At 39.9% G+C, this 27072-nt stretch overlaps 1 protein-coding gene across 2 annotated transcripts in view; it reads right to left on the bottom strand.

The window, feature by feature from the left end:
- Positions 1-27072, bottom strand: part of srbd1 (S1 RNA binding domain 1) — a 283354-nt gene that overhangs the window by 212644 nt on the left and 43638 nt on the right. For both annotated transcript variants that reach the window (XM_078557178.1, XM_078557179.1), the window contains exons 11-15: positions 22424-22527; positions 20451-20558; positions 10824-10981; positions 5445-5535; positions 3302-3409 (exon numbers count right to left, since the gene is read on the bottom strand). In XM_078557178.1, the coding sequence (XP_078413304.1) occupies positions 3302-3409; positions 5445-5535; positions 10824-10981; positions 20451-20558; positions 22424-22527 (569 nt within the window). The remainder of the gene's footprint in view (positions 1-3301; positions 3410-5444; positions 5536-10823; positions 10982-20450; positions 20559-22423; positions 22528-27072) is intronic.

The following is a 27072-nucleotide window of genomic DNA, read 5'->3' as shown; positions in this document are numbered from 1 at the left end:
ATGATTCCAGATTTCCATTAGAGCAGCTAAATGGGGCGAATTCACTGCCCTCCTATGAGTTCAGTGAGGTATATCACATGGAAACATTGAACAGGCACTAACTTTACTTCCACGGACATGAAGGCTAGTTTAGTTTTTTTTAAATCCGGTTTAATTCTGAGATATGGTTTCAGATCAGAGGTTTTATTAATTACAACATAAGCTATTGCAGATGTACTTTACTTTATGAATACAAAAGTATGCAGTACAAGAGTTCCACTGAATGCAATAGATTTTTGAAAACCTATTTACTGCAGAGAAATCTCAGAGGCACCCCTGATGTTTCAGTAGGTAAATGCACCTAGTTGTGTGGTACTTGCAATTGGGAACTGGTACCACATTTGGCCTCAGCATCCTCTGGGCAGGTGGGGTTGGTGGTGGGGGCAGAAAGAGAATATCCAGGTATGTCAGAGTTGGAGCAGTAGGTAGCAAAGACAAAGTGCATAGATGGATTTTAGTTGAGATGCAACTTGGTGGCAGTAATTCTGAAAAGTATTTAACAAGAGGAAGCCAGTTATAATCATCTAGCATGGAAGCAAAAAAGGGAATTTGGGCAGTCAGGAGTTTAGTAGGGATGGAGGTGAAGAGTACAGAAGGTAGGTCTCATCAACAAGAGGTGCCAAGGATGGCATAGAGAAGGTTGGAAGAAGCTATAGCCAGGAGGTTTAAAGCCAGAATGGGATGGGAAAGCAGCAGAAGCAGGTATACCAATTAGGCGTAATTTTCCATGCCCAGTGGCGTTGGGCCTGTTTGGCGGCGTGAGCAGACAATATGGCGAGAAGGTCAAAAATCAATTTCACGATGTCGTGAAACCAGTTTGCAATCATCTGCTCAGCCCGTAGATGGTGGGCCTCCTTTTCTGCCATCGGAGGACAGGAATCTCATTGTAATACATTAGCATATCATTATAAGGCTAGCCCGCTGGACTCATGCCCTCATGCTGGATCTTCCGCCCACTATCACTCCGATATGTTTCACAACAGCACATAAGCGACATGCATCTGACAAGCTGCACTTCGCTCGGGACTTTAAGCATTGTTTGCCCACCTTGCTTCAGGCAGCACTTGCAGTCATCAGCACTAGGCTTCACAGACAGCACCACATCACTTTTTTAGGGGGGGCTCAAGGGCAGGTTTCTACCTACCAGACCAGCCATATGGCAGGGGTGGCTTTGTACAGCTGCAGGGCTAGGGCTTGATTGGGGAAAGGGGAGAAGTGGCCTCAGGCAAGGGAAGGAGCTGCAGGTGAGGGCTGTACTGGTGGTGGGGGGGGGGTTGGTTTCCCAAGGTTTGTGTGGGAGCACAAGTTGATCTGTGCAAGTGAACTCAAGGTGGTGAGGGTTGAGGAGGCAGTCTCCAGGGTAGATGAGGCCAGATGGAGATGTGAGGGTGTGTGTGAAAGAATGAGTGGTGATGTCCCTCGACCTGGCAGTGAGTGAGATGCCAGTGAATGTGTGATGGGCTTGAGTGTGAGAGTTTAGAGTGATGAGATGGTTGCCTTATCCTGGCGGCACGGGTGAGATCATTCATCCTCTATCTGCATTGGATGCCCAACCTCTTTTGTACAGCATTGGCACTGATCACCACTGCCATCGCCTATCAAGCCAGAGTGATAATTTAGCTGCCCTTCCTGCAGCCAGAGAGGCGGTTAGAGGACATCATGGCAGACCTCCACAGCATCCAATAGGCGCTCGAGGGATGCATGACTAAACTTTGGGTCTGCAGTCTTCTTGCCTTTCGGGGCCATGTCTTCTGTCCAGCAGTCTTGGGCTGGAAGCACTGAGAGATGCGCGTACGGGTTGTGGCACCCGGCGTGATGAAGCAACGAGGAGACAGCATGGCAGGCAAATTGGAGCCCACCCGCCATCAAAACAGCACGTTTCCTGGGAATGCATAATTAATGCAGCAAGATTGGGACGATAAAGCATGAGAAGCCTCCACTGCGGCTGTTGGATAAAACATCGTTTTTCCTGCCCGCTACCACAATTAGTGCAAATCTTGGACAATTCTGCCCATTATCTCAATTGTAGTGACTAAGATTTTAAGGAGATGACCAGCAGAAATGGAGGCTGTGATTATCTGCCCTCCAGGGTGATCCTCGTGCAACAGGCAGTTTGGCTAAGGAAGCTAGGTCTGATAGTTATTGGGCCATTCAAGCCAGACGTGGTGATGCCCATTTCTACCCTGTGACATCACTTGTATCTGTTCCTGCCTCAGTCCAATTGCTGCAGAAAACCTCCATCCATGCGTTTTTCTCCAACCACAAGCAATTCCAATTCTCTCCTTTCCAGTCTCTGAACTTCCATAAACTTAGGCTCCTCCAAAACTCCCATTATCATATGCTGCACCAAGTCCTGCTCACCCATCATTCCTGGATCCCAGTCCGCCAATGTCTTTAAATTAAAACCCTCATCCTTATGTACACATTCATTCACATCACACCCCTCCCAATGTCTGGAACTTCCTTCCTCCAATTCTTTCCTCCCTTTGCTCCTACATTGGCAGGTATACCTTTAGTCATCTAGACCCAAAGTTTTGGAATTCCTTTCCCAAACCTCTCTCACAGTATGCCACTTTCACCGAGCCTTTAATGATCCTCCGAATATCGCCTTTAGTTTGATGTCAAATTTTGTCTGAGTATACTTCTATGGAGCACTTAGAAAGCACTTAAGACGCTTTCCTATGATATAGGTGCCAGATAAATGCAAACTTCTGTCATTAAAAATGGAAATTAGGTTATCTGAATTTGCATAACACTGCACGTAGAAATATTCTTGATTGTCAACATTTGTTCTCATTTTTCAAGTTTGCAGATCAAGAAGTAAGCTGTGATCAACACCAAAGTAGATTCAAAGCATAGAACTGCACTCGCATTTTCCACTTCTACATGCTGCAGTTGGTTTCAACTGCTGGCTTTAAACTGTCTAACACAGTCTGCAGGAAAACATGTGCCAAGAGTATCAGAGCATTTCATTTTTTTCCTGTCAGCTGTGATCAGTTTTCAAAAAGTAGGTAGTCTAATACTTCTAGTCTGAAAAAGGCATTCCTGTCAATCGCTAAAATTTCCAATTTTTGTTTCAGCAATTTCCCATCATCATCATAAAACTCTTCAATAAGTTGATAAAGTACATAATATTCATCCCATCAGTTGTATCATTTAACCTGCAGACCACAAGATCTTGATAATTAAGTTTGCTTTGAATGAAGCATTTAAGTTCTAATGACAAACATGAAAATGAAGAAGGAAACTGAAGGGGTCTTACCAGTAGACAACGTCCAGTGGAGCAAAATATTTTCTGTTAATCAAATCAGCAAAGAAAGATTCCGTTTCCCTGCAAGCAGTTCCATTACCAATAACAATGGTCGAACAGCTTTAGGCAGAAGAAAAAAAAAAATCATAAATAGTTCTGTACCAAATTCAGAATACAACCAAAAGTTTAATTAAAATATTCCTCAACTCAATCAACGAAGGGAAAATTTATTAAACTTCTCTAAAAAGAAAACAGGCTAAGCACTATATGAAAAGCTCGAAATTGCAATTGATCACTTTATCTTTCCATTTAATTGGTTCACATCATATGTGCACCTACATTTCTGCCTAAACAACTGTTGAAATATTTGGTTCAAAGCATAACTTTGTGACTATCATTTTGGTTCCTTTTATGAAAGGAAAAAGCCATTGCAACATTTTAGGGCCAGTTATCAAATAGAATTGCCCTTATAAAACTAATTTATTGGAAGTGTATTAATTATTTAACACTCAAATGCTGCAAGCCTGAAACACATCTCTATTTCTAGTATTGTGTGTTAAAATATTGATAATTATTAAGTTCCTTGTTCAATTACTTTCTATTCTCACCTAGGCACTTCGCATTTACTTAATTTTTGTTTGTTCTTGGAATGTAGGCAAGGCAGGCCTATCCCTCACTGTTCCAAGTTTCTGGTCGGCTCTCTCCTTGAATCATTGAAATCTTTGTGGATCAATGCATATTAATTATGTATTGGATTGCTGGGATCTAAAGTAAAACTGTAAATTAACAATATTTCAGGTCCTTTCATTACTCTGAACCAATGCTTAAAAAATTAAGTTCACGTACACAAAACAGGAAAAGAAAATCACAGTTGCATGGTCGTTTTGTAAAGAAAAATTTTCAATCATGTGTATTTTATCTGCAGACTGTTTCTACAAGAGTGCTCTGTCTAGATGATTAATTGCTTATTATTTGCTCTGAAGGATTGATTTTAGTGTCTAAGTAGTAGAATTCTTTTGTTTTCTTACACTGTAAAAACTTATGCTTACTCTCATGAACTGTGATATATTACATTTGGATTCCAAAGTATGGTGTGTGGTTTGAATTTCAGGGTAAATGGTTTCTCCCCATTAGCTTAAGTATTGTAGATGAAAAATGCAATTAAGCCACTGAAAATTAAGGAAATGTCAATTTAAGCCAGAATAAGAATAGGCATACTTATTTAGCAAAACTATTTATATCAAATGGCTTGGTTACTTCTTCGTGGTTTAAGTTCCTCTCACCTCATTGTGAATTATTTTCCAGTATACCAACATTTACCATATTTGACCTACACACATCCTTGGCAACCATTTTAATTTAGTCCAATGTAGAGAAACACTTACTTAAACTTAAATACATCTTCTATAAAAATCACAACAAATGACAGTTAGGTAGTATGGGCAGTCTACAAGCCCTTTTAGAGAGCAAAAGCAAGGAGTTCTCCTTTCTGAGCTTCTCCTAAGAAAGATTTTTTTTCTTCTTTCTCGTGCAAAAAAAGTTACATGTGCAGCATTAATACCAATAAAGATATTTATATATAAATTATATTAATATCATTAAAGATTTCATTAAAGTTAAAGGTACTCTTCTTAAAATATGAAAATTACAGATAGCCTATTTGCCACACACGTTAAAAAGGTCTTCACAAAACAAAAAGTCAATCTCTGAACACTAAATACAGGACCTATACTAACATAGATTTATAAAGTACTTTAGCCAAATTTATCTCCAATCAGGTCAAGGACATTGGCTCCTAATACGAGACCATCACTTACTCAGACATAAGTGGTCTTCTGAATATTTTTGGCACAATACTCATCTTAAACAACATGACTCATTGTGTCTGGGTCAGAGCAAATATATTTTTCATTAGAAAATACCACGAATGAACTTTCATTATTTTGCCTTATTAACTTTAGGGGTGATTTTATCCCTTTTTTGTTTCACCATACAAACTCTTTACAAAATATTCAGATAGAATGGACACATTATGCATTTATTACAAGCATTATTTAATTTTCTGGGCCAAACTCCATTAATTACTTTATTCATTTGAAAATCACATTACAAAATTAGGCGTAGCAATGCTAGATGCAAGGTACAACTGTCACACCTGTACTTATGAAGCAAATGCCTTATCTTTTCAGCTTCACGCTGCGCTCCTTGACCAAGTATGTAAATCACATCAGTATGAAGTATTTGGCCTAGAACAACAGCGGGATGGTTAACAAAAGAACTTTGTGAATAGGATGACATGCATTTTCAAATATCCAAAACTACTGAATTCACTATATCAAAATAAGTATCAGTGCATTAATTTCAAGATGCAATTTGCCATTTAAAGTTAGGAAAAGAGCAATCCACTACAGAGATCATAAGATCTTGGACCCTGGGACAAAGCACAAGTAAATTGTCTATTAAATAATAGATTTTTACAGTAGCTGTTATACTCCTCTATCTCCAAGTAAGTTAGAAAAACATTAGAAATGCTGCACTAGTCTATAACAGAAGTTTTTAAAAGTTGTTTTTCCACAAATATGTGCTGACCTACATGCGCTCTTGGAAGCTAGGCAGAGCACCCAATTTGAACAAAATAGGCTGGTAAGTCCATTCTTTTTTTAAAAAATGCTTGTAACAAAGCAAATTTGAAGTTGATGTCTTGTTAAAATGCAGGACAGTTATTTGAATAAACCCCATAATTGAACTGACTGATTCACTAGGGGTAATTTTAAACCCCAATACAATGGGGTGGAAGTTGGGGGTTAAATTGATAAATATGTGAAATCCGACTTCAACCCACCACAAGCTTCCTGTTTAATTTCAATGATGGGTTTGGGGCATCTGAGTAACCCACTCTGTAGAGACAGGACTGTGATTATAACATTTAAATTAGGTTACGTTCCTCAGAGTTTGGCAGCCATTTGAATTTAATGCTGGACAGCCGGGTTTCTCAGGGCTCAACAATAACAACCTGCATTTACATAATGCCTTTAATGTAATAAAACATAGATTTTAGGAAGGGAATTCTAGAAATTAGGGACCAGGCAACTGAAGGCACAGCCATGAATGGTGCAGCAATTAAAACTGGGGATGCTCAAAAGGCCAAAATTAGAAGAGCGAAGGGTTACGTGGCTAGAGACACGGGAAATCCAATAGCTAAAGAGAGGTAAGAGCTACGAGCTGCAGAAGGTAAGTGCTTTTAAGAGCATTATTTGTGGGCAATGTTCCCTCTAGGGTGCACATGGGCATGATCGTTCAGCAACTCACTATGCAGGCTGCACGCAAATCTTGTCCTTTAAAATGCCAACAGTGCATGGTCTCGCAAAAACTTAAGGATATTGCACACTTAAAACGAACAGGCCATACACAAAATGAAAATTGAAGGGGATGTTGCTGATGAATTAGGAGGAACAGGGAGTCTTCCCCAGACCTGCAAGCAAGTCTGCTGGTGGGATCTGCCTCTGCGGTCATGATTTCAAGCCCACTGCCAACTATGTCCCGATCATTCCTTCCTCCCTCCTTACTGCTCTGCTCAGAGCCCTCTGACCACATCCCAATCTGTTCTAATTGTAGTGCGGCCTCAAATCAGCTCTCCCCATTGTGGCAATCTTCCAGCTGTGCATGGTTCGCCTCCTAACTGTCCCAACACAGAGGGGCATCTCCAGCACTAGTTTCTTTTCAATCTCCTCTAGTCCTACATTCCCCACTTTGCTTGTCCAACCTTGGACTTTTATGCATTCGTTCTTAGCTACATCAAGGGCTGACTTGGCCCTAATCTCTGGACCTCCATCTCGAAAATCCCTCTTTCTAATTAGTTATTTCAAGTTATAATACCTTCTAAACAAAACTTTTGGTCACGCCATCAACTCTCCCACCCTGGTTCAATACCCATTCATTTTCTGCTCGCTTTAAAGCATGCTGGGATGTTTTTCTACATTAATCATGCTACATAAATGCAAATTTTCATTTCTGCATTATGTGATACCTCTATTTTTGAAAATTTGGAATTGAAATGATTACTATTCCAGGCATTTCTCGGCTTAGAGATTTCAAAAAACCTGATTAAAAATTTTAGTGCTTGCAATACTGCAATTTAAAAAAAGGATGCCTGGGAGCAATTACAAGGCTATTATGTGAGCCATGGGCTTGGATGACAATGGATGCAGACCATGTTTACAAAGTTTGAAGGGTTTCGAATAACCTCAACTCCAAAATTAGATTAAAACGTTAAAGAAATACTGCAGGAAAATGCTGAGTATTCATTTGAAAGACAGCGCTATGTGCCATTTGAAGGACAGCAGTTGAAGCATAAACACTCTTTGCCTGTCTTCAATGACTAGCAATTCTGGCTGCTTATTACTTTTCAGTGAGTGAGGAGATCAATGCATTACGGGGATACAAGCTGTAGACTACAGCTTTTCATAATGTATCCTCAATTTAGGCACATCTTTATTAGTCATAACTTTGAGATGCATCAAGAACTATTTACTTTTTGGCATAGGACCTTCAGTATTAAATTATCTCAGTTGAAAATTTTGCTGTATAATCATTCTCGTATATTTATTATATTGAGGATGCTCCATGGGGTATCAATTGAATGCATAATTTAACTCACAAAGGGCTTAAACAATTCTCAACTGAGTTGTGCCAGTCTGTTTATGTGTAGCCTTCTCAGGGAATTCTGCTCAAACCCAGTGAACAAACAGGAAGAATCCACAATTACCACATATTTAAATTTAGTTGGAATTCTTAAATTCACAAAGCACTTTGATACCCTCATATCTTTGCAAAGTAGCATTGTTTACCACAGATTTAATTTCCAATCTTGAAAACAGTGATTAAAGCTGGAATTTCTCTTTAAGTAAATATTGTTAGGATCTTGGTAGAGACCAGTAACTTTTACAAAAGAAATTCAAATTCCCAGTTATGAACTGAAAGAATTACGGCATAAGATTTCACGTTTTAAGCAAAAACTTTTCCTGTACTAAACAAAACAGGTACTAATAGCTTAAAACCATATTTCATAAATCGGAGAGTTTTTTTTATTCGTTCATGGGATGTGGGTGTCACTGGCTAGACCAGCATTTATTGTCCATCTCTAATTGCCCTCGAAAAAGTGGAGGTGTGCTGCAGTCCATGTGTTGTAGGAACCTATACTTTACAGGATCTTGAGAGTTTCTTATTCCTGGGACCAAACCAAGGTGTGCCACAGCTCTCTTCAATTCACTTCGATTCTCCTCAGAGTTCCCACTTTTCTCTGAGGTAGGGGATTTCTTGGGGTCCTTTCGTCAGCATCGGGCTAGGCAAACCCTCCAACTCTCCTTCGACACCTCATGATTGTAGACTCCCCAGCTCAAGCATGGGCTTCACTGGATTCCTGCTTAGTGACTTCAAATCAAAAACACTCTTGGTTCCTGATAGCCCTTTTCTAATGGTCCACAGCTCTTGGCAGATTATCTGTCTGCTTGTCTCAAAGCTGCTCCTAGGCTGACTTCAACTGCTTCTGCTTCTGTGAGCAATCGCATAGTCAAAACCCAAAACCAAAAAAAATTGCTCCCTGCAATCTATTCCTCCAGCAGCATGGCATGCCTGGGGTGTCCCAGATAGAGATTTAAACTAATTATCACCAATCCCAAACCTTTCCTTTGTCCTGGGAAACAATATGAATAATTTAAGCACCTTATTGAGGCAGCTGTAGACATTCCATTTCCAACAAGAAGCTCAAAGAGGTAGCCCATTGTTTAGTTTCCAATACTTCCCACTATGACCTTAGAAATTAAATGTAGTTCACCCTTTGATTTGCAATTACTTAAGGTTTATTTATCAACTTCTCAAACCAGGTGTTTTAATTTATCTTACACTGAAAAGTTTCAATCCCCCAACTAAAGGTTATACTCCTCAAATCTATGAGTCATAAGATCAGGTATTTGTAACAATGTTCTAATAATTTGTCATGAATCTTGCTCAAATTCCTACCTTTCAGGCACTTTCACATTACACATTAGCATAAAACGAAACCTCAACAGGGCCAACAAGCAGTCTCATTCTAAAACCATCAGTGGCAGTCAAGGATAACCAATTTTATGTTTACAGTGCCAAAAGTTATGGAGATAGAAATTTTCAAAAGCATCAACATTAAGTTATTAAAGCATATGTGGGGCATCTCAACGGCTCAGCAGGCAAATTGTACCATACTGGATGGTCCTGTGCTACATATTATAGGAAGATCCCTTATTGATGCTGAGTTAATTGATCCCAACGAGAGTGATGATGTGGGAGCAGCTAGAATCTACTTGACATATTCATGACAGTTATGATGACCTTTGATCCAGAAGCAGTACAGTAAGGAAAATTTGTAATTTTTTAAAAATGCATAGGGAATCTGTAATTGGTTTTTATGAATGTTTCAATTGCAAAGGAATTAACTGTAATTTTCTCGAATAATAAAAAATACTGCTCCATGGGACCTGGCGACCCTTGACCTGGACGCAATACCAAAAGGAAGCTAATATACGAAAGCATGTGGTCAGACCCAAAGGAGAGCTGCAACATAGGGGAGAACAGAAAAGGCATATTTACAAGGAGTGAGAGTGTGAGAGAGTATGTGTGAGTGTGAGAGAGTATGTGTGAGTGTGAGAGTGTGTGAGTGCGTGGGCACACATGAGATACAGTTGAAGACAACAGAAATCTGAAGACAGGGTCAGAGCAGGGATTGTGAAATGGACAATTTTACTGCTGCTGCTTCAACTTTGTCAGAGCCAAACAGATCGTTTAACAGGGTTTATTAGAGGGTTCAGATAAAGGAGTCCCTGGGGAATCTGTGCCATCAACACTGTTGTGAGCCTAGCTAAGGAGGTTCTACAGGAGTGTGCCGTCCAGGTGACGACAGTCTCCAGGGACCTCAGATGAAACGCGGCTGCCAACGAACATGGCTCGAGGGCCGAATCAAGGAGTGGGAAAATGCAGGATCGTATGTACCAGAGGCTGAGTTAGTGAACTTTGGGACTACACGTGGTGCCACAGGTCTGCGGAGAGTGATGTGGGTGCTTGTGGTTGTGTAAGACATTTTCGTATTGACTATTTAAAGTGAAATTTACCTTTTTATTTGAAGTATTATTTGCCTGTAATGATGTTTAATTTGCATTGGTTTTGATTTGTTAAAGTAAAAGTTATAAAAAGTGAGATCTTGTTGGTAATTGGGGGTTGTTTGGTAAACTTAGTTATTTTAGTAACGTTTCCCCCACAGGAGTCATAACACAGTGAAGATCCAAGTGCAGTGCAAGATAAACTACAGTTGCAAATGATAGCTGACCATCCTATGGTGCATCATGCTGAAGGGAGTCATTGGGCCATTTTGTATCCTTAGCAACTTCTTAAAGATTGTAAACGAAGTGTTATTACATTGTAGCATATGCCAAACAGAGTAAAAAGTGCACATATATCCATATATTCTACCGAACCAAATCACTCCTAAGCAAAGAGAGAAACCTACTTGTAGCTGAAATGATTGATACTTTACAGCCATGCCTAAAACCAGGATCAATCCCCATCAGAACCCGGCCACGAACAGGATTAATCAAAAGAAGCTGTCGAAGATTTCTCCCAAACATTGCAATAGATTCCTTCTCAGCATCTGAGCTCAAACGGGATCTTAAAAGAAAGATAAGCAAAGTCTTAACTCCATTAGTTATCCAAATAAAACAGAATTCACATTAACATGATATTTTGCACTTCTTTATTCTTAATTGCTCAACATAATTTCAGTATTTATCTTCATTCATCCAGATAGTGTCCAAAAAGTGTCTGTGAGAAGAATGTCAATCACAAGTATAGCAATGTCCTGCAATTGTAAAACTCGAATTTATAAAAATCCGGGTCTGGGATCTAACCTTCTATCTCTCTCTCTCTATCCCTGCTTGTAGGTACTCCTACCAGATCTGCTGTTATGGTATGTCACACTCGTCTGTCTTGAGTCATCCTCAAACATCCACTGTAGCTTGTCTGCAACCACTCTATGACATTTGTCATCCAACTAAGCGTTGTCATCCCTTCTTTCTGCTGCCCTCCAGCAGAGATCTCTGTAGCTTTTTAACTGATCAAATAGCCGAAATACTGACATTTTCTTTTCTAGATGTCCCTTTTTAAAGAGTTATTCTTGCTCTTACAATTTCAAGTACCTCTTCATTTGTCTTATGCTCTGTTTATGGAATTTTAAGCATATGTCTTAGCATCCGTATTTCAAAAGCCTTTATTTTCTTCCACAGGTTTCTGAGGCATACAGGAAAATAGATAGAATCTAGCATGAGTTTTTTCCTTGTTAAAAGCTTGAGTTTTCTTCTTGTTAATACATTCTTCATCTTCGCAAAATTACTTCTGGCCATCTCTATCCTCCTTCTGACTTCGGCATCGCATCTATCATCTTTTGTTATCATTTGCCCTAAGTAGACAAACTTATCTACTTGTTCCAGTGTGACACCATCCACTTCAATCTTCACTTGTTTCTTTTGAGGTATTCCTTCTGAATACTACTGTTTGCATCTTTTTGGTGTTCATACTCAACCCATATTCTAAGCTTCTAGATTTTACTTGATCTACAATATTCTGTAGTGCCTCTTCTGAATCTGTAAATCACATTGTGTCGCTGTGCCTCCAATCTTTACTGCTAGATAGACACCAGACTCGCTGAATATTTGTTGTGTGTACAGATTGAATAATTTTGGTAACAGTATAACAGCCTTATCGTACTTCTCTCTTCATTTGAAACATATCTGATTGTTCTTCTAGCCTGATGCTCCCTATTTGGTTCCAATTTAGGCTCTGGATAAATTTCACATCTTACTTGTTAATGTCCCATTTCAGCAGCACGTCAATTAGCTTTTGGTGATAAATACAATCAAACGCCTTTTCATGGTCTGTGAAGCAGATGTAAATGTTCTCGTTTACATCTAGATATTTATTGGAGATTGTTCTTAGGCTAAATATTCAGTCTCTTGTTCCTACACGAGTCTAAATCCAGGCTGCGTTTCACCAATTTCTGCTTCAAGTGTATTATTACCTCTCTCTTTTATGAATTTCTAGGTCACTTTAGTGAGATGACTCATTAAGCTTGTAATTCTAAAATGATTGCACTCCATTGCTTTAGGTTTCCTAACAAATAAATGAACATCTCAAGTCACTCAGAATGCATCCTTTGGTACATATTGGATCACAAATTTCAGTTATCACTTCCAATTCAGTTTCTCGAAGGGCTTTTAGATTTTCTGTTGTTACTTCATCAATGCCTGGAGCTTTTCCTGTACTCATCAATTTCAAAGCATTCTTTACCTCTTGATATCAATGCTTGGTTCATCGTTTGCCTCTATCTCGAGGGATCCACATGATTTGGGTCATTGTACAATTCATTTAAATATTCTGTCCATCTTTTTGCTACTGCATACCTTTAAACAATATTTTAGCATCTTTGTCTTTTATGTACCCACTATCTGTAATTATCCTTTACTTTCTATCTGTCAAAGATTTCATCTTCTGGTGCATAACTCTTGTTTTGTGATTTCTTTCCAGCTCCAATACTTCATCACACATCTCATTATCCTATTTCTCTTTAGCCTCCCTACATGCATTCTTTACTTTGTTTTCAATTTCATCCTACTCAGGCGTGTTTCTTTTCTTTCCCCTTTCTGTCATCTTTGCTAGTATCTCATCTGTCATCCACTCTTTTGTCTTTTCCATTTAGGTAGTGTTTCCTTTGCAGCATGTTGTACACCAGAAACATAGAAAATAGGAGCAGGAAGAGGTCATTCAGCCCTTCGAACCTGCTCTGCCATTCAATGTGATCATGGCTGATCCTGCACCTCAACACCATATTCCCGCTCTCTCTCGATACCCCTTGATGCCTTTAGAGATTAGAAATCTATCTATTTCCTTCTTAAATATATTCAGTGACCTGGTCTCCACAGCCTTCTGTGGTAGAGAACTCCACAGGCTCACCACCCTCTGGGTGAAGAAGTTTCTCCTCATCTCAGACCTAAATGGCTATCCCGTATCCTGAGACTGTGACCCCTTGTTCTAGACCCCCCCCCAGCCAGAGGAAACATCATCCCTGCATCCAGTTTGTCCATCCCTGTCACAATGTTATATGTTTCAATTAGGTCCCCTCTCCTTCTTCTAAACTCCAGTGAATACAAGCCTAGTCGGCCCAATCTCTCCTCATGCAACAATCCTGCCATCCCAGGAATCAGTCTGGTGAACCTTCGCTGCACTCCCTCTATGGCAAGTACATCCTTTCTTAGGTAAGGAGACCTAAACTGCACACAATACTCCAAGTGTGGTCTCACCAAGGCCCTGTCCAGCTGCAGTAAGGCATCCTCACTCCTGTCCTCAAGTCCTCTTGCAATGAAGGCCAACATACCATTTGCCTTCTTAACTGCTTGCTGCACCTGTATACTTGCTTTCAGTGATTGGTGTACAAGGACACCCAGGTGCCTTTGTACATTAATATCTGCCAATCTATCACCATTTAAACAATACTCTGCCATTCTGTTTTTCCAACCGAAGTGGATAACTTCACACTAATCCACGTTATACAGCATCTGCCATGTCTTTGCCCATTCACTCAACCTTGCCACTCGAAGCCTCTTAACACCCTCCTCACCACTCGCATTCCTGCCAATTTTCGTGTCGTCAGAAAACTTGGAAATATTATGTCGCTGCTCCCAATGCGGTTTCCTCTACATTGGAGAGACCAAACGCAGACTGGGTGACCGCTTTGCGGAACACCTTCGGTCTGTCCGCAAGCATGACCCAGACCTCCCTGTCGCTTGCCATTTCAACACACCACCCTGCTCTCATGCCCACTTGTCCGTCCTTGGCCTGCTGCAATGTTCCAGTGAAGATCAACACAAACTGAAGGAACAGCACCTCATCTTCCGACTACGTACTTTACAGCCTTCTGGACTGAATATTGAGTTCAACAACTTTAGATCATGAACTCTCTCCTCCATCCCCACCCCCTTTCCGATCCCCCCCTTTGCCAATAATTTATATATATTTTTCTTTTCCCACCTATTTCCATTTTAAATGTACTTCCATCCATTGTTTTATCTCTACCTTTTAGCCTATTTTGATCCCTTCCCCCCCACCCCACCCCCACTAGGGTTATCTGTCCCTTGTTCGTCCTGTTTTCTACCCTTAATGTCACCATTAGCACATTTTTTAGCTAATATCACCACCGTCAACACCTCTTTGTCCTTTTGTCTATGACATCTTTTGGTTATCTCCACCTATCACTGGCCCTCTATCCAGCTCTACCTGTCCCACCCCCCCACCCTTAAACCAGCTTATATTTCACCTCTTTTCTATTTTTCCTTAGTTCTGGTGAAGAATCATACGGACTCAAAAGGTTAACTGTATTCCTCTCTGCAGATGCTGTCAGACCTGCTGAGTTTTTCCAGATATTTTTGTTTTGGAAATATTACATTTCGTTCCCTCATCCAAATCATTGATATATATTGTGAATAGATGGGGCACAAGCACTGGCCTCTGCAATACCCCACTAGTCACAGCCGAAAAAGACCCATTTATTCCTACTCTATCTTTCCTGTCTGCCAACCAATTCTCAATCCATGCCAATATATTACCCCCAATTCCATGTGCTTTAATTTTACACACTAACCTCTTATGTGGGGCTTTATCAAAAACTCACTGGAAGAGGAGGCTCCACAAATATCCCCATCCTTAATGATGGAAGAGCCCAGCATTCAGTGCAAAAAATAACTCTGAAGCATTTGCTACAACCTTCAGCCAGAAATGCCAAGTGGGTGATCCATCTCGGCCTGCTCCAGAGGTCCCCAGCATCACAGGTACTAGTCTTCAGCCAATTCCATTCACTCCATGTGATATTAAGAAATGGCTGAAGGCACCGGATGCTGCAAAGGCTATGGGCCCTGACAATATTCCAGCAACAGTACTGAAGGCTTGTGCTCCAGAACTTGCCGCATCACTAACCAAGGTGTTCCAGTACAGCTACAACACTGGCATCTACCCAGCAATGTGGAAAATTGCCAGATATATCCTGTGCACAAAAAGCAGGACAAATCCAACCCAGTCAATTACCGCTCCATCAGTCTACTCTCGATCACCATTAAAATGATGAAATCGGTCATCAACAGTGCTATCAAGCTGCACATGCTTAGCAATAACCTGCTCACTGACACCCAGTTTGTGTTCCGCAGGGGCCACTCAGCACGCGGCCTCATTACACTTTGGTTCAAACATAGACAAAAAAGCTGAACTCCAAAGGTGAGGTGAGAGAGACTGCCCTTAACATCAAGGCTGCATTTGACCAAGTGTGGCATCAAGGAGCCCTGGCAAAACTGCAGTCAATGGGAATCAGGGGGAAAACTCTCCAGAGTTATAGTCATACCTAGCACAAAGGAAAATAGTTGTGGTTAATGGAGGTCAATCATCTCAGTTCCAGGGCAGGGGTTCCTCAGGGTAGTGTCCTTGGCCCAACCATCTTCAGCTGCTTCATCAATGACCTTCCTTCCATCATAAGGTCAGAATCGGGGATGTTCACTGATGATTTCACAATGTTCAGCACCATTCACAACTCCTCAGATACTGAAGTAGTCCAATGTAGCAAGACCTAGACAACATCCAGGCTTGGGCTGACAAGTGGGAAATAACATTCGTACCACACAAGTGCTAGGTAATGACCATCTCCAACAAGAATGAATCTAACTGCTGCCCTTTGATATTCAATGGCATTACCATCACTGAATCCCCCACTATCAACATCCTGGGGGTTACCATTGACCAGAAGCTAAACTGGACTAGCCATATAAATACTGTGGCAACAAGAGCAGGTCAGAGGCTAGGATTCGTGCAGTGAGTAACTCACCTCCTGACTCCCCAAAGCCTGTCTGCCATCAACAAGGTACAGGAGTGTGATGGAATACTCTCTTCTTGCCTGGATGAGTACAGCTCTAATAACACTCAAGAAGCTTGACACCATCCAGGTCAAAGCAGAACACTTGATTGGCACCCCATCGACAAATATTCACTCCCTCCACCACCGATGCACAGTGGCAACAGTGTGTACCATCTACAAGATGCAATGCAGAAACACACCAAGGCTCCTCAGACAGCACCTTTCAAACTCACGACCACTACCATCTAGAAGGACATGGGCAGCATATACATGGGAACACCACCACCTGGAAGTTCCCCTCCAGAAACGCACCACCCTGACTTGGAAATATATCGCCTTTCCATCACTGTCGCTGGGTCAAAATCCTGGAACTCCCTCCCCAATAGGACTATGGGTGTACCTAAACCACATGGACTGCAGCAGTTCAAGGAGGCAGCTCACCACCACCTTCTCAAGGGCAATTAGGGATGAGCAATAAATGCTGGCCTTGACAGTGAAGCCCATATCCCTTGAATGAATTTTTAAAAAGATTTCATAGGCATATAGTCGTTTGGTAGTACAGAACTTGAGTATTGCGGAAAAAAATATGTACTATCGAAGCTTTTAATCTTGCCTCATCAGGACAGCTGCACAAGATAAATCAACTGTAAAGAAAACAACAATTTATACTGCATGAGAAGAGAGTGCTGATTGTTTGGCAATTGGACTCTGATTGGTAGAGGCTTTGACGGAGAATGCAGCAGAGAACAGTTAACTGCTAGACTTTTGTTTCACGTTCAAACCAGGCAGGTTGACTCCGATTGGTCAATGCATTGCCATGGGGAATGAACCAGGGAATGGCGGTCCCCCAAGGTTTTGTTTAGTTGGAAAGATGTAATGCATGAACATGCTCCTTTTGTCTGCAAAGGACAGGGCCCTGTGTGTGAACATATGTGGCTTCCAGCATACGTAAGTGAGCAACACTGAGTCCAACAGATAATCTTAAACTTGTTTCAGTGTAATTCTTAGCACAATCAGGATTTTTAAGCAAATGTTATCCAATCGCGGAATCACATTTAATGTTGGACACAGTGTTTTAAGTTTTGCAAGCAAACGCTGGTTGGGTACGGTCAGTACTTTGCCTGTTGTGAAGCCAAAGGGACGTGCTGTTTGATAAGATCCACTAGTCATTGGGGTGTACGGCCTACATACCTGGCGTAACACTGGCACTGAAATTCATATACCACATTACTCATTTGTGTGATAGGCAGAACGTCTTTTTGATTTGACGGTAGCATCCTGTCAGCAAAGAATACCACTCATGTTGCTACTGCTTCATAATAGCGTGCAACAGCAATGATCTTTGTCAGTTTCCACAAGAAACGCATTTTTGATGGAATGACACCTAACCTCTTACCCCTTGCATACTTCCGATACATTGATGATATGTTTGCTATATTTGAACCCGCAGCAAGTACTTCCTTCCGCACCTTAATGGGCTCCTTGGATGAGTTAACTGTGGGAGTTGGTGGGCTTGTAATGAATATTGGTGGACAGTCTATCACCAGAAATTGAAACAGAGAGGTCAAGGAAGGGCAGGGAAGTGTCGGAGATGGACCATGTGAAGGTGATAGAGGGGTGGAAACTGGGCTCCATCCTGCTCTCAAATTCATCTTTGAAATTAAGCAGGCAAATGAGCTCTCTTTCCTCGATGTGCTAGTTGAGAAATCTGCAATTTCTACTGCAAGCTTACCTTCACTGGTCAATACACACATTGGGATTCGTATACTTCCACGTGCTATAAGATTGGCCTTATTGGCAACCTTGTAAGTTGGGCCCGAGCATTTACTCACCGTGCTGAAATAGGGTGCATCAAAGCCATCCTCTGGGATAATGGCTACCCTGATCAGGTTATTGATCACTGTATATAGCGCAAAATCATGAATGGGTTATGGCTGCCTATTTCGGCCTTGAAAAGCACCCAGTCTACCTCAGATTACACTGAAAGGGTAAGGTGTCTCAAAAATTTGAGCAGCAGGCGAGGCTAACCATTGCACGCTGTTACTATGCAGTAGCAACACGGTGGTATTCTCCACCAACAGGATACTGCCGTCAAGCCAAAAAGGCGTTCTGCCTATCACACAAATGGGTAATGTGGTATACAAATTCCAGTGCTGGTGTGATTCCAGGTATGTGGGCTTTACATCCATCCCAATGACTGGCGGATCATAGCAAACTGCACGTCCCTTTGGCTGTTCAAAATTCACAACAGGCAAAGCACTGACCGTAACCAACCGTGCTTGCAAAACTCAAAACATAGTGTTCAACATTAGATGTGATTCCACAATTGGACAATGCTTACTAAAAATCCTGACTGTGCTAAGAATTACACTGAAAACCAATTTAAGATTATCTGTTGGGCTCACAGTGTTGCTCACTTACGTATGCTCGAAGTCACACACAGGGCCCTGTCTTTGGTAGACAAAAAGAGTATGTCCACACATTATGCCTTTGCCAACTAAACGAAAGTTTGCGGGACCGCCATTCCCTGGTTCATTCTCCATGGCAATTCCTTGACCAGAGTCGACCTGCCTGGTTTGACTTTGAAAGAAAAACTTGGCAGTTACCGTTCCCTGCTACATTCTCCATGGCACCATCTCTACCAGAGTCCACTTGCCAACCAATCAGCACTCTTCTCATGCAGCATAAACTGTTGATTCCTTTACTTTTGGTTTATCTTGCGTAGCTGTCCCGATGAGTGCAGGGTGAAAAGCTTCGATAGCATGTCTCTTTTTTCAGCAATACTCGCTTTCATGATTTTCCATTTGTTTTCTATTTTTTGTTCTGAGACCTCTGTTTGTTCTGTTTCCTGAATCCTGAGACATTCATACTTGTTCCTTTTTCTTTAAGAGTGAATGCCTCATTGATGTTCTCATTCTTCAGCATATCAAAGTATAAACGGTCACACATCTTTTTCTTTTTTAGTATTTTCAGTTCCATCTTAATTTTTGCCACTGAGAGACAATGATCTGAATCTATATCCATGCTGGGAGACATATGAATGTTCTTTATACTGTTTCTAAAACATGGTTTCACCACCACATAATCTCTTTGACTTCGAAACATATTACCTAGACTTCTCCAAGTGTACAGTCTTTTTTGTGGTTGCTTAAAGGTGTTTGCCACCAGTAAACAATTTTCTTGACAAAATTGTATCAGTCTCTCTCCTCTTTCATGTCTTGATCCAAGGCCATGTTGACTGACATGCATTCCTGATGTTCTGTCACTGACTTTAGCATTGAAGTTGCCCATTACAATTGCCACATCAGTTGATTTGATTATAACACTTCAGGACATCAACATAAAATGCTTCTATTTCCTCTTCACTGTGATCTTGTGTCGGAGCATAAACTTGTATGACAACTAGATCAAAAGGCTTCCCTTCAATCTTAATCATGATCACTCCTTCTGAGGTTAGCCAATAACCTTGAACTGATTTCTTCTATCTTTTGTTTACTAGGATTCCTACTCCATTACTTCAGCTGGGGCCTAGCTAAATGTTCCACTAAGCTGTGCAGTAGCAACCACAAATTATTGCATAGGTTGCACACAAACCAACTCTTTAAAATACCTGAATGCAGCCACACAAAATAATTTAAAGGTATAGCACACTTAAGTTAATTGGCCATGTACAAAGAAAAGAGATTAGTGGCCTAGTCAGTGTTTTATAAAGGTTTAGCATTACTTCCTTGCTCTTATAATTTATGCCTCTATTTATAAAGCCAAGGATCCTGTATGCCTTTTAAAGTCTTCTTTACATATTGAATTCTAATGCATATTCTCAAAAGCTGCCTATTGTGCTTTTAGTCTTTGTTGAGCAGAGCTTAATTTAGCAGCAACTTCATATAACTTAATCAAAATTACTTATGGTCAAAAATCCCAAAATGTGACATTGCAGTTAGTATGCATGAGAAAAGAAAATATGGTTAGTGTTTCTGCTCTTGTTCATTCCACAGTGACTCCTGCTGGAAAGGAATAAAATAAAAGGAATTTAGAACCAGCTTGGCTGTGATTCATTTCCTTACTATTGGCCTACTGATTACCATGCGCAAGATACCGAATGGTTATGAGTGCCAATTGCACTTTGCCCAGCAAGATTTAATGCTTTTAGGAAAGAAAAATAATTGAAAATATTTTGAAAACAGTTGTCACCTGAACTCTCTGCACAGAAGTGGATAAATGAGACGTTTATATGAATCTTCAGCAGAATCCTTCAAGAGTTTCATGAATTCAGGCCTTGCAAAGTGACGTGGTCTCCATCTACATTAGTGTTCAAACATGTAGTTTAGTACAAGCATTTATTAATTATTTTCTTTTCAAATATTGTATTGTTTTCCTGAGGACAGCAACGTATGAAATAAAACTGTCCTCTGTACATCCCAGTGACAGAGGATATCTGTAGTTCAAGAGGCTGCCCCCTGGAGCGTCAGCAGTCTCCATCACCTATTTAATACTGAAGACAAAGGCATGGATGTGACCATTAATACACATTGTGCTTTTGCATCCAATTATAGAAAGAACATTGAAGTAATGGAAAAGGTGCAACATGTAGTAAGCGTGACAGGCTTGTGAAGAAAAAGGTAATGTCAGACCATTGGTCTCCAAAGCTCTCAACCACTAGGACTCTCCTTGTGTCATTGCTGGATTTGTTGTTGACTAAATGACAGATTGCTAGGTTAGTTAACTCCATTATTCTTGTATCATGAGGCTCAGGATGGCAGAAGAAACTCGATCTTGGTAGGCTTAGATTTTTCACCAACTGGTGAATCCTACGTTCCTGTAGATTCACTAGTGATGACATCAGAGGTAACACCATATAGTTTTAATGAGCGACTTGAAGAAACTGCAGCTACATTAACTAGGACAGATACAGCAGAAATGCTCTCCGCTATTAAAGTTTTCTCTGATATTTATTATGGGTCCAATACTACAAACGAACACAAACTCAGTAAATTATGACATTTAAAATGGAACATGATAGAATAAGTATTCAAAATAAGTACCTCAAAAAAGAAATGGAATTAAAGACATCTGATATGGAGCCCCAAGTCTTTTCTTGTTCTAAAATGTCTTTAAAAATCTTCGCTGGCATAAATGCTAATTTATAAGATTTCAGTTCAGCTCATACCTCTGCAAGTTTAAATAGGTATCAGCTGTTGCTCAGTTGGTAGCACTCTCACCTGAGTCGGAAGGATGTGGACTCAAATTCCACTTCAGAACCTGAGCACAAAAATCAAAGCTGATATTCCAGTGCAATACTGAGGGAGTGCTGTATTGTCAGAGCTGCTATCTTTTGGATGAGACATTAAACTAGGTCTGTCTGCCCTCTTAGGTGAACATAAAAGATCCCATGGCACTATTTCGAAGAGGAAGAGGGGAGTTATCTCCAGTGTCCTAGCAGTAGATATCCCTCAATCAACATTGCAAAAATAAGCTATATTTTTATAAGACTGCTGTTTGTGGGAGCTTGCTGCTCACAAATTGACAGTCCCAGTGCCTATTACATTGTCCCATTACAACAGTGACTACACTTCAGAAGTACTTCAATAGCTGTAAAGTGCTATGGGACATCCAGTTGTCATGAAAGGTGCTATATAAATTCAAGACTTTCTAAGTACAATATAAATTTAAACAAGTTCAGTACTGAGCAGAATTAAGGTATCCAAAGGACTAAAAGAATGCATTGCTGAATTCCTGTTCAGTTTCAAAGAGTGAAATTAATCACTAGACACATTTCAATACATAGAAAAAAGTACGGAATCTCTAGATCTCATTCAATCTTTATACGGCATTGGCAGTCTGACTTCTGCGTTTTGGTGTGTTAGCTTCATCCATGCAGTTTTCTTACATAATGGCTCCCCTGTTAACTGCATCCTATAGAAGTACAAGGCACTTTTTCACAGGCAGGTGGGGAGGGAGAATGAAAGGGTGAGTCAATCTGCACACTTACTAGTGCCTGGCATTTGCAGATGCCCGGAACCAGATTAGATATGCTCATATTCAAAGATATTCCCTCCCTAAATGTTTTGGGTGCAAGGGGAAAGAGAACAACTGAAGAGGTAACAAATTTCATAGGGATAGTGTACAAAGTATGTTTGAACATTAAGCTTTATACATATACAGACCTTTCATTGACGCACCATCTACAGAACTCATTTTTCACTCTGTCAGGAATGCTGACCTTCACTGTCAGGATTTTCAATTTTTCCCCTCGGTTAATGGCCAGAATCTGAGTGCAAACATAAATAGCACAGACAGATGACACATAAAATACCCAAAAGACAAACTTATCAAGTCTCCTTACATGTAGGCACTCGTTTGATGCTTTATCGTAAATCATACTGAATATAATCAATTAAGAAAGGTACTTTAATGGATAGTTAAGGTCAGAAACATGGACTTGATAGAAACAGATAAGGAAAGATAGCAAATAGATAGGTTAAGTCAGCTAGTGCTACAGCTAAATACATTTTAAAAGTGGATACTGCACAACATTCTGCGATAAATTCCAGAAATTTCCATTCTTGTCGCATGAAGCGCAATTCACTGCCCAAATACCAGGCGCAGTAAAAATGTTGTTTTTGAGTGGATCTGAGTGATAAACCATTTACTGCCACCAATCAAGTAACATGCAAATCTCTGAAATGTTTTACTTTAATATGAGATAATATTTAATAATGCTGCAGGACTTTAAGTCAAAAAGCTTCCCCCCTTTTCCTAAAGTAAAAAGAAACAAAGTTATTTGTTCCTAGAAATCTTCTATTTGGTTACTTTCATATCTGCAAAAAAGTACTTTTTTTCAACTTTTTAAGAAAAAGATAACTAACATCTTACAGTAGCACACCCACAAATGACCTGCCCTATTGGATTTCTGTACTTGCCTTGCGTCAGATGGGGCAATGAGCCTGCTTACGCAGTCACTTTAATATGTTGCCAAAGAAACTAGGTCAAGCTACAAGGAGGCCTAGAATCCATAGTTACAATTCCCAATGCTGGTTCAATTGCAGGATGAAATGTTTTGGAATGTACTTTTAGATATTTTATGAATAAAGTATAATAATCCTAGTGTAAGAAGTAATTCTCCTAAGTGATGACAATGTGATTCAGCTTTAATATGCATACTTTTTTTTAAAAAGGCCAAATTTCATGTAACAATTTTTGACAGGCTGCAGTAAAGCGGCAATTGTAATTTAACTGACAAATTAATCTTATGAGGACAACCATTTTCAGATAAAAAACACAAATACGCATAATAATCAACTGCAGACTTCTTCTCTGCATTAAAGCTCACCACCACCTTCTCGAGGGCAATTAGGGATGAGCAACAACTGCTGGTCTTGCCAGTGATGCTCACATCCCATGAAAGAATAAAGAAAGTAATGACATCACAATTATTAATGCTTGTGTGAATGTCAACACACTGAAGAGATGGATTGTACTGACAGATGATGGCTGCGGACATGTCAGCATAATATTTGAATCAATTTTCTTGGTGAGGATTTCAAACAATATATTAAACAAATACCAGGGAGCGGTTTCAAGATTCTAATCCAATTTCTAGGCCTTGGTTTGTAAATCGCTCGTGTCATTGACGATACTATCTGAACCTCTTGATGTGTCTCGTAATCAGTCTTGAGAATCCATTGTTCTCTACATTCACTCAGCTAATTCAATGTTCGATACATGTACACTATTAAAAAGTTGTTAGCTGTGCCTCGATTCGAGGATGACGTCTACCCAGGGTCACGAGTTCCTGTCATGGGTCTTTATGTGACTGAACAGGCCGACTCTTGACCTGCAGATCTCTGACACGTGGGGCAGGACGTCACACAAGGCAGTGGGGCCCAGAGGGCAGGATTGGCTTCCTCTTCTTTCCTGCCACTCTGCCTCATCATTAATAAGTTTGGACCCAAAAGCATGATGCACTTTGATTGACAAGTTGTTGCCATCTTGAACGACTGGTACAAGTTCCTCCCAGTCATTAATGTCAATGCCGTCACACTTCAAGGAGAGCTTGAGTGTCATTGAAGAGTTTCCTTCGTCATCCCCTGGAACGCTGACCATTTGAGAGTTGAGAAATCTATTGCGCTTTTGTTGGAGGTGAGGGTGGAGGGGACAGGGGAGATGGAAATTAAAAAGACAGTTGGTAGTGAAGTCAAGCCAAGCATGATCTTTACATTCCAACATGATCCTGGAATAATAAGGTGTTTTGGCAAAGGGGAGCAGGATCCATTAGTCCTTTATGTGGTACAATCAGATTTGGCAATGAATGGCTAAACTGGTTGTCTGCCATAAATGTTCAAGCTTGCATCCTTTGGACTTAATGGAGTGGAAATGAGGCCCATACCCAGGCTGCGAGAGTGTAAAAGATTCTACTGGGGGCTGGAGCCTAAAAAGGTGGAGGTGTGGGTGTGAGTGAGCAGATCAGAATCTGCAGAAATTACGTGACAAATGGGGGGCCAAAGGATAGACATTTGGGAATTCGAAAGTGGCATCGTACTGATATATCACACCAAACTTCATGCATCTAGCTAGGTAAACCAACCTTTTTAAAAGCCAAAGTGTACCAAAGCTGACATGAAAACAATTTTTTATTACTGCTATCCCTCACGAAGTTACAAAAACCTTTGCAGCTAAGTGTATCTCAGAAACTCAGTTTACATATTTGAAACAAATCGCACTCTTCACTTTTAGGTTCTGCTGGTACCTGGCACAACCTGAAGTGGGTAGGACAAAACAATGCGTATTTCCAATAATCAGCAGAAAAATTAAATATGTTAAAATTAGATTTCAGCAGGAAGAAAGCATTTTAACATGGCCTCTTCAGCTGATTCCTCCGATCAGGAAGGCATGATATTTGCAATCTCTGGCTTCTTGCTTAAGGTAGGTGTAGAAAACACAACAGAAACACTGGTGCTAAGATGAGTGTTCCTGGTGCACTTGAAAAATACTGCAAGGCTAAGTTACTTAAAAAGTGTGATAGTGCTTTATTTATACAATTGGTACTTCAGTTGGTCAAATATCAGAAAGGCTGATTTTACAATACTAATGAGCCCGAATGAGATGAAGAAACGTTCACACATTGAATAGCCAATAGTTGAATGAGCTTCAGATCCATGAGTTGTCCCGTAAAGTTTGTCTTTCTTTATTTTGATCAATACAGATAAAATAAACTGGTCCATAAAATCTTGTGAATTAAACCACCAGGCTCCAGCACTTTTCCAGCAATCAATAGTGTGATTCTATCAGAAGGTAATCTGATAGTGTAAACTGCCAAGGCTAGAATCTAGAAAGGGGAATGAATTTTACACAGCAAATCTATCAACGCAGAATTACAACTGTTACAACGTAGATCTTAAAAGTGTCATCAGCAACTTCACAGCAGTGGATGATAATTTTTGAAAATATTAATATCAACTGTATTCATATAGGAGGGTGGTGGCAGCATCCTCAGGGGGACTACACTGGAAGTGAGGGAACACATCAGAACCTGGTACAGTCTGCTTTAATTAGAATCAAGTGCTATTTCTAATTTTGGTGAGTACTCGGGATAAAAACAGAAATCATACAGCTTAAATAATACCAAGTTATAAAAATCTTTTCCTAAAAGGAAACATATGGTTTTAAAGTAACTTGTGCATTTGTGAATTTAAAAGACATGTTTGAATAGTTAATATTTTTAACAAAATTGAGCTTTTGCTGTTACTGCCACAGTACACAAATAGGGATTCTGTACCTGTCTGTACAAAATTATAAGTGTTAAGCTAAGTCCAATATAGTCAAAAAATATTTGCTTTGAAATGTTTTGACAAAGGCAGAATACTTAATATACCAAATCTAACTGGCTGTATGGCAATGCATATTTCAGAGAAAATAGAGAAACAATTGGTGAAATCTTGAAGTGTGGACTTATTATTATACAAGAAATTTCTAAAACTTTTAAGTTTGATGTAGCTTTGATGGCAAGCAAATGCATTTGACAGTTAAATGTGTTTTCAGTACTATGCCTCATAACATGCAAATCTACCTGCCACAGATGTGTGACGAGTTCTGTCTAATTTTCACCTGGCCGCTAAATTGAACTTTATGGAAATAGAACATCTTAACCTGAAAGAGGTGAAAATGACAGTGTATCTTGCCCTTAATAAGGACTTTAATATTTAAATCAATTATTAAAACTGTATTAATGAGCTATTATGGATTTTTAAAATAAAATTTCAGTTTTTTTAAATACATTATAAATTCAAATTATGGTTATTAAATGGCATTGGTAATGTAATTCATATCTGTATTGTTTCTGCGACAGTACAACAGATTACACTGTCCACAGTGCAGTAGATTCCACCTCCCATAATTCTACACATGCTATTACTTTGCACTGAAGTCAAAAATTTGTAATTAACTCTTTCCTGCAGTAACACATTATAATTTATTGTATTTCCTCAACAGGCCCAGTATGTTATATTTCCCTGGGGGTCAAATCTACAATCACAATTTTACAGAGCAAGCATTTTAAATAGTATATCAGTTCTTAAAATTTTTGCTCCTAATCTTTAAAAAAATACAGTTAATACTTACATTACATTTCAAGAGTCTCTTAAAATTAAAGTGCTGTGAAGTGATTTAATTCATTATTGCAAGCTTATAAGTTAAAAATTAAATATGTGATATCACTTGTACAAGTCAGAAACTAACAGTGCAGCTTAATACATGGTAGGAACATAGGGAGTTAGGAATAGGAGTAGGCCATTCAGCAACTTGAATAAAAACAGAA

This window comes from Cetorhinus maximus, chromosome 14 (assembly GCF_964194155.1).
Source record: "Cetorhinus maximus chromosome 14, sCetMax3.hap1.1, whole genome shotgun sequence".
Classification (NCBI taxonomy): domain Eukaryota; kingdom Metazoa; phylum Chordata; class Chondrichthyes; order Lamniformes; family Cetorhinidae; genus Cetorhinus; species Cetorhinus maximus.
This window is presented reverse-complemented; position numbering and strand designations above follow the sequence as displayed.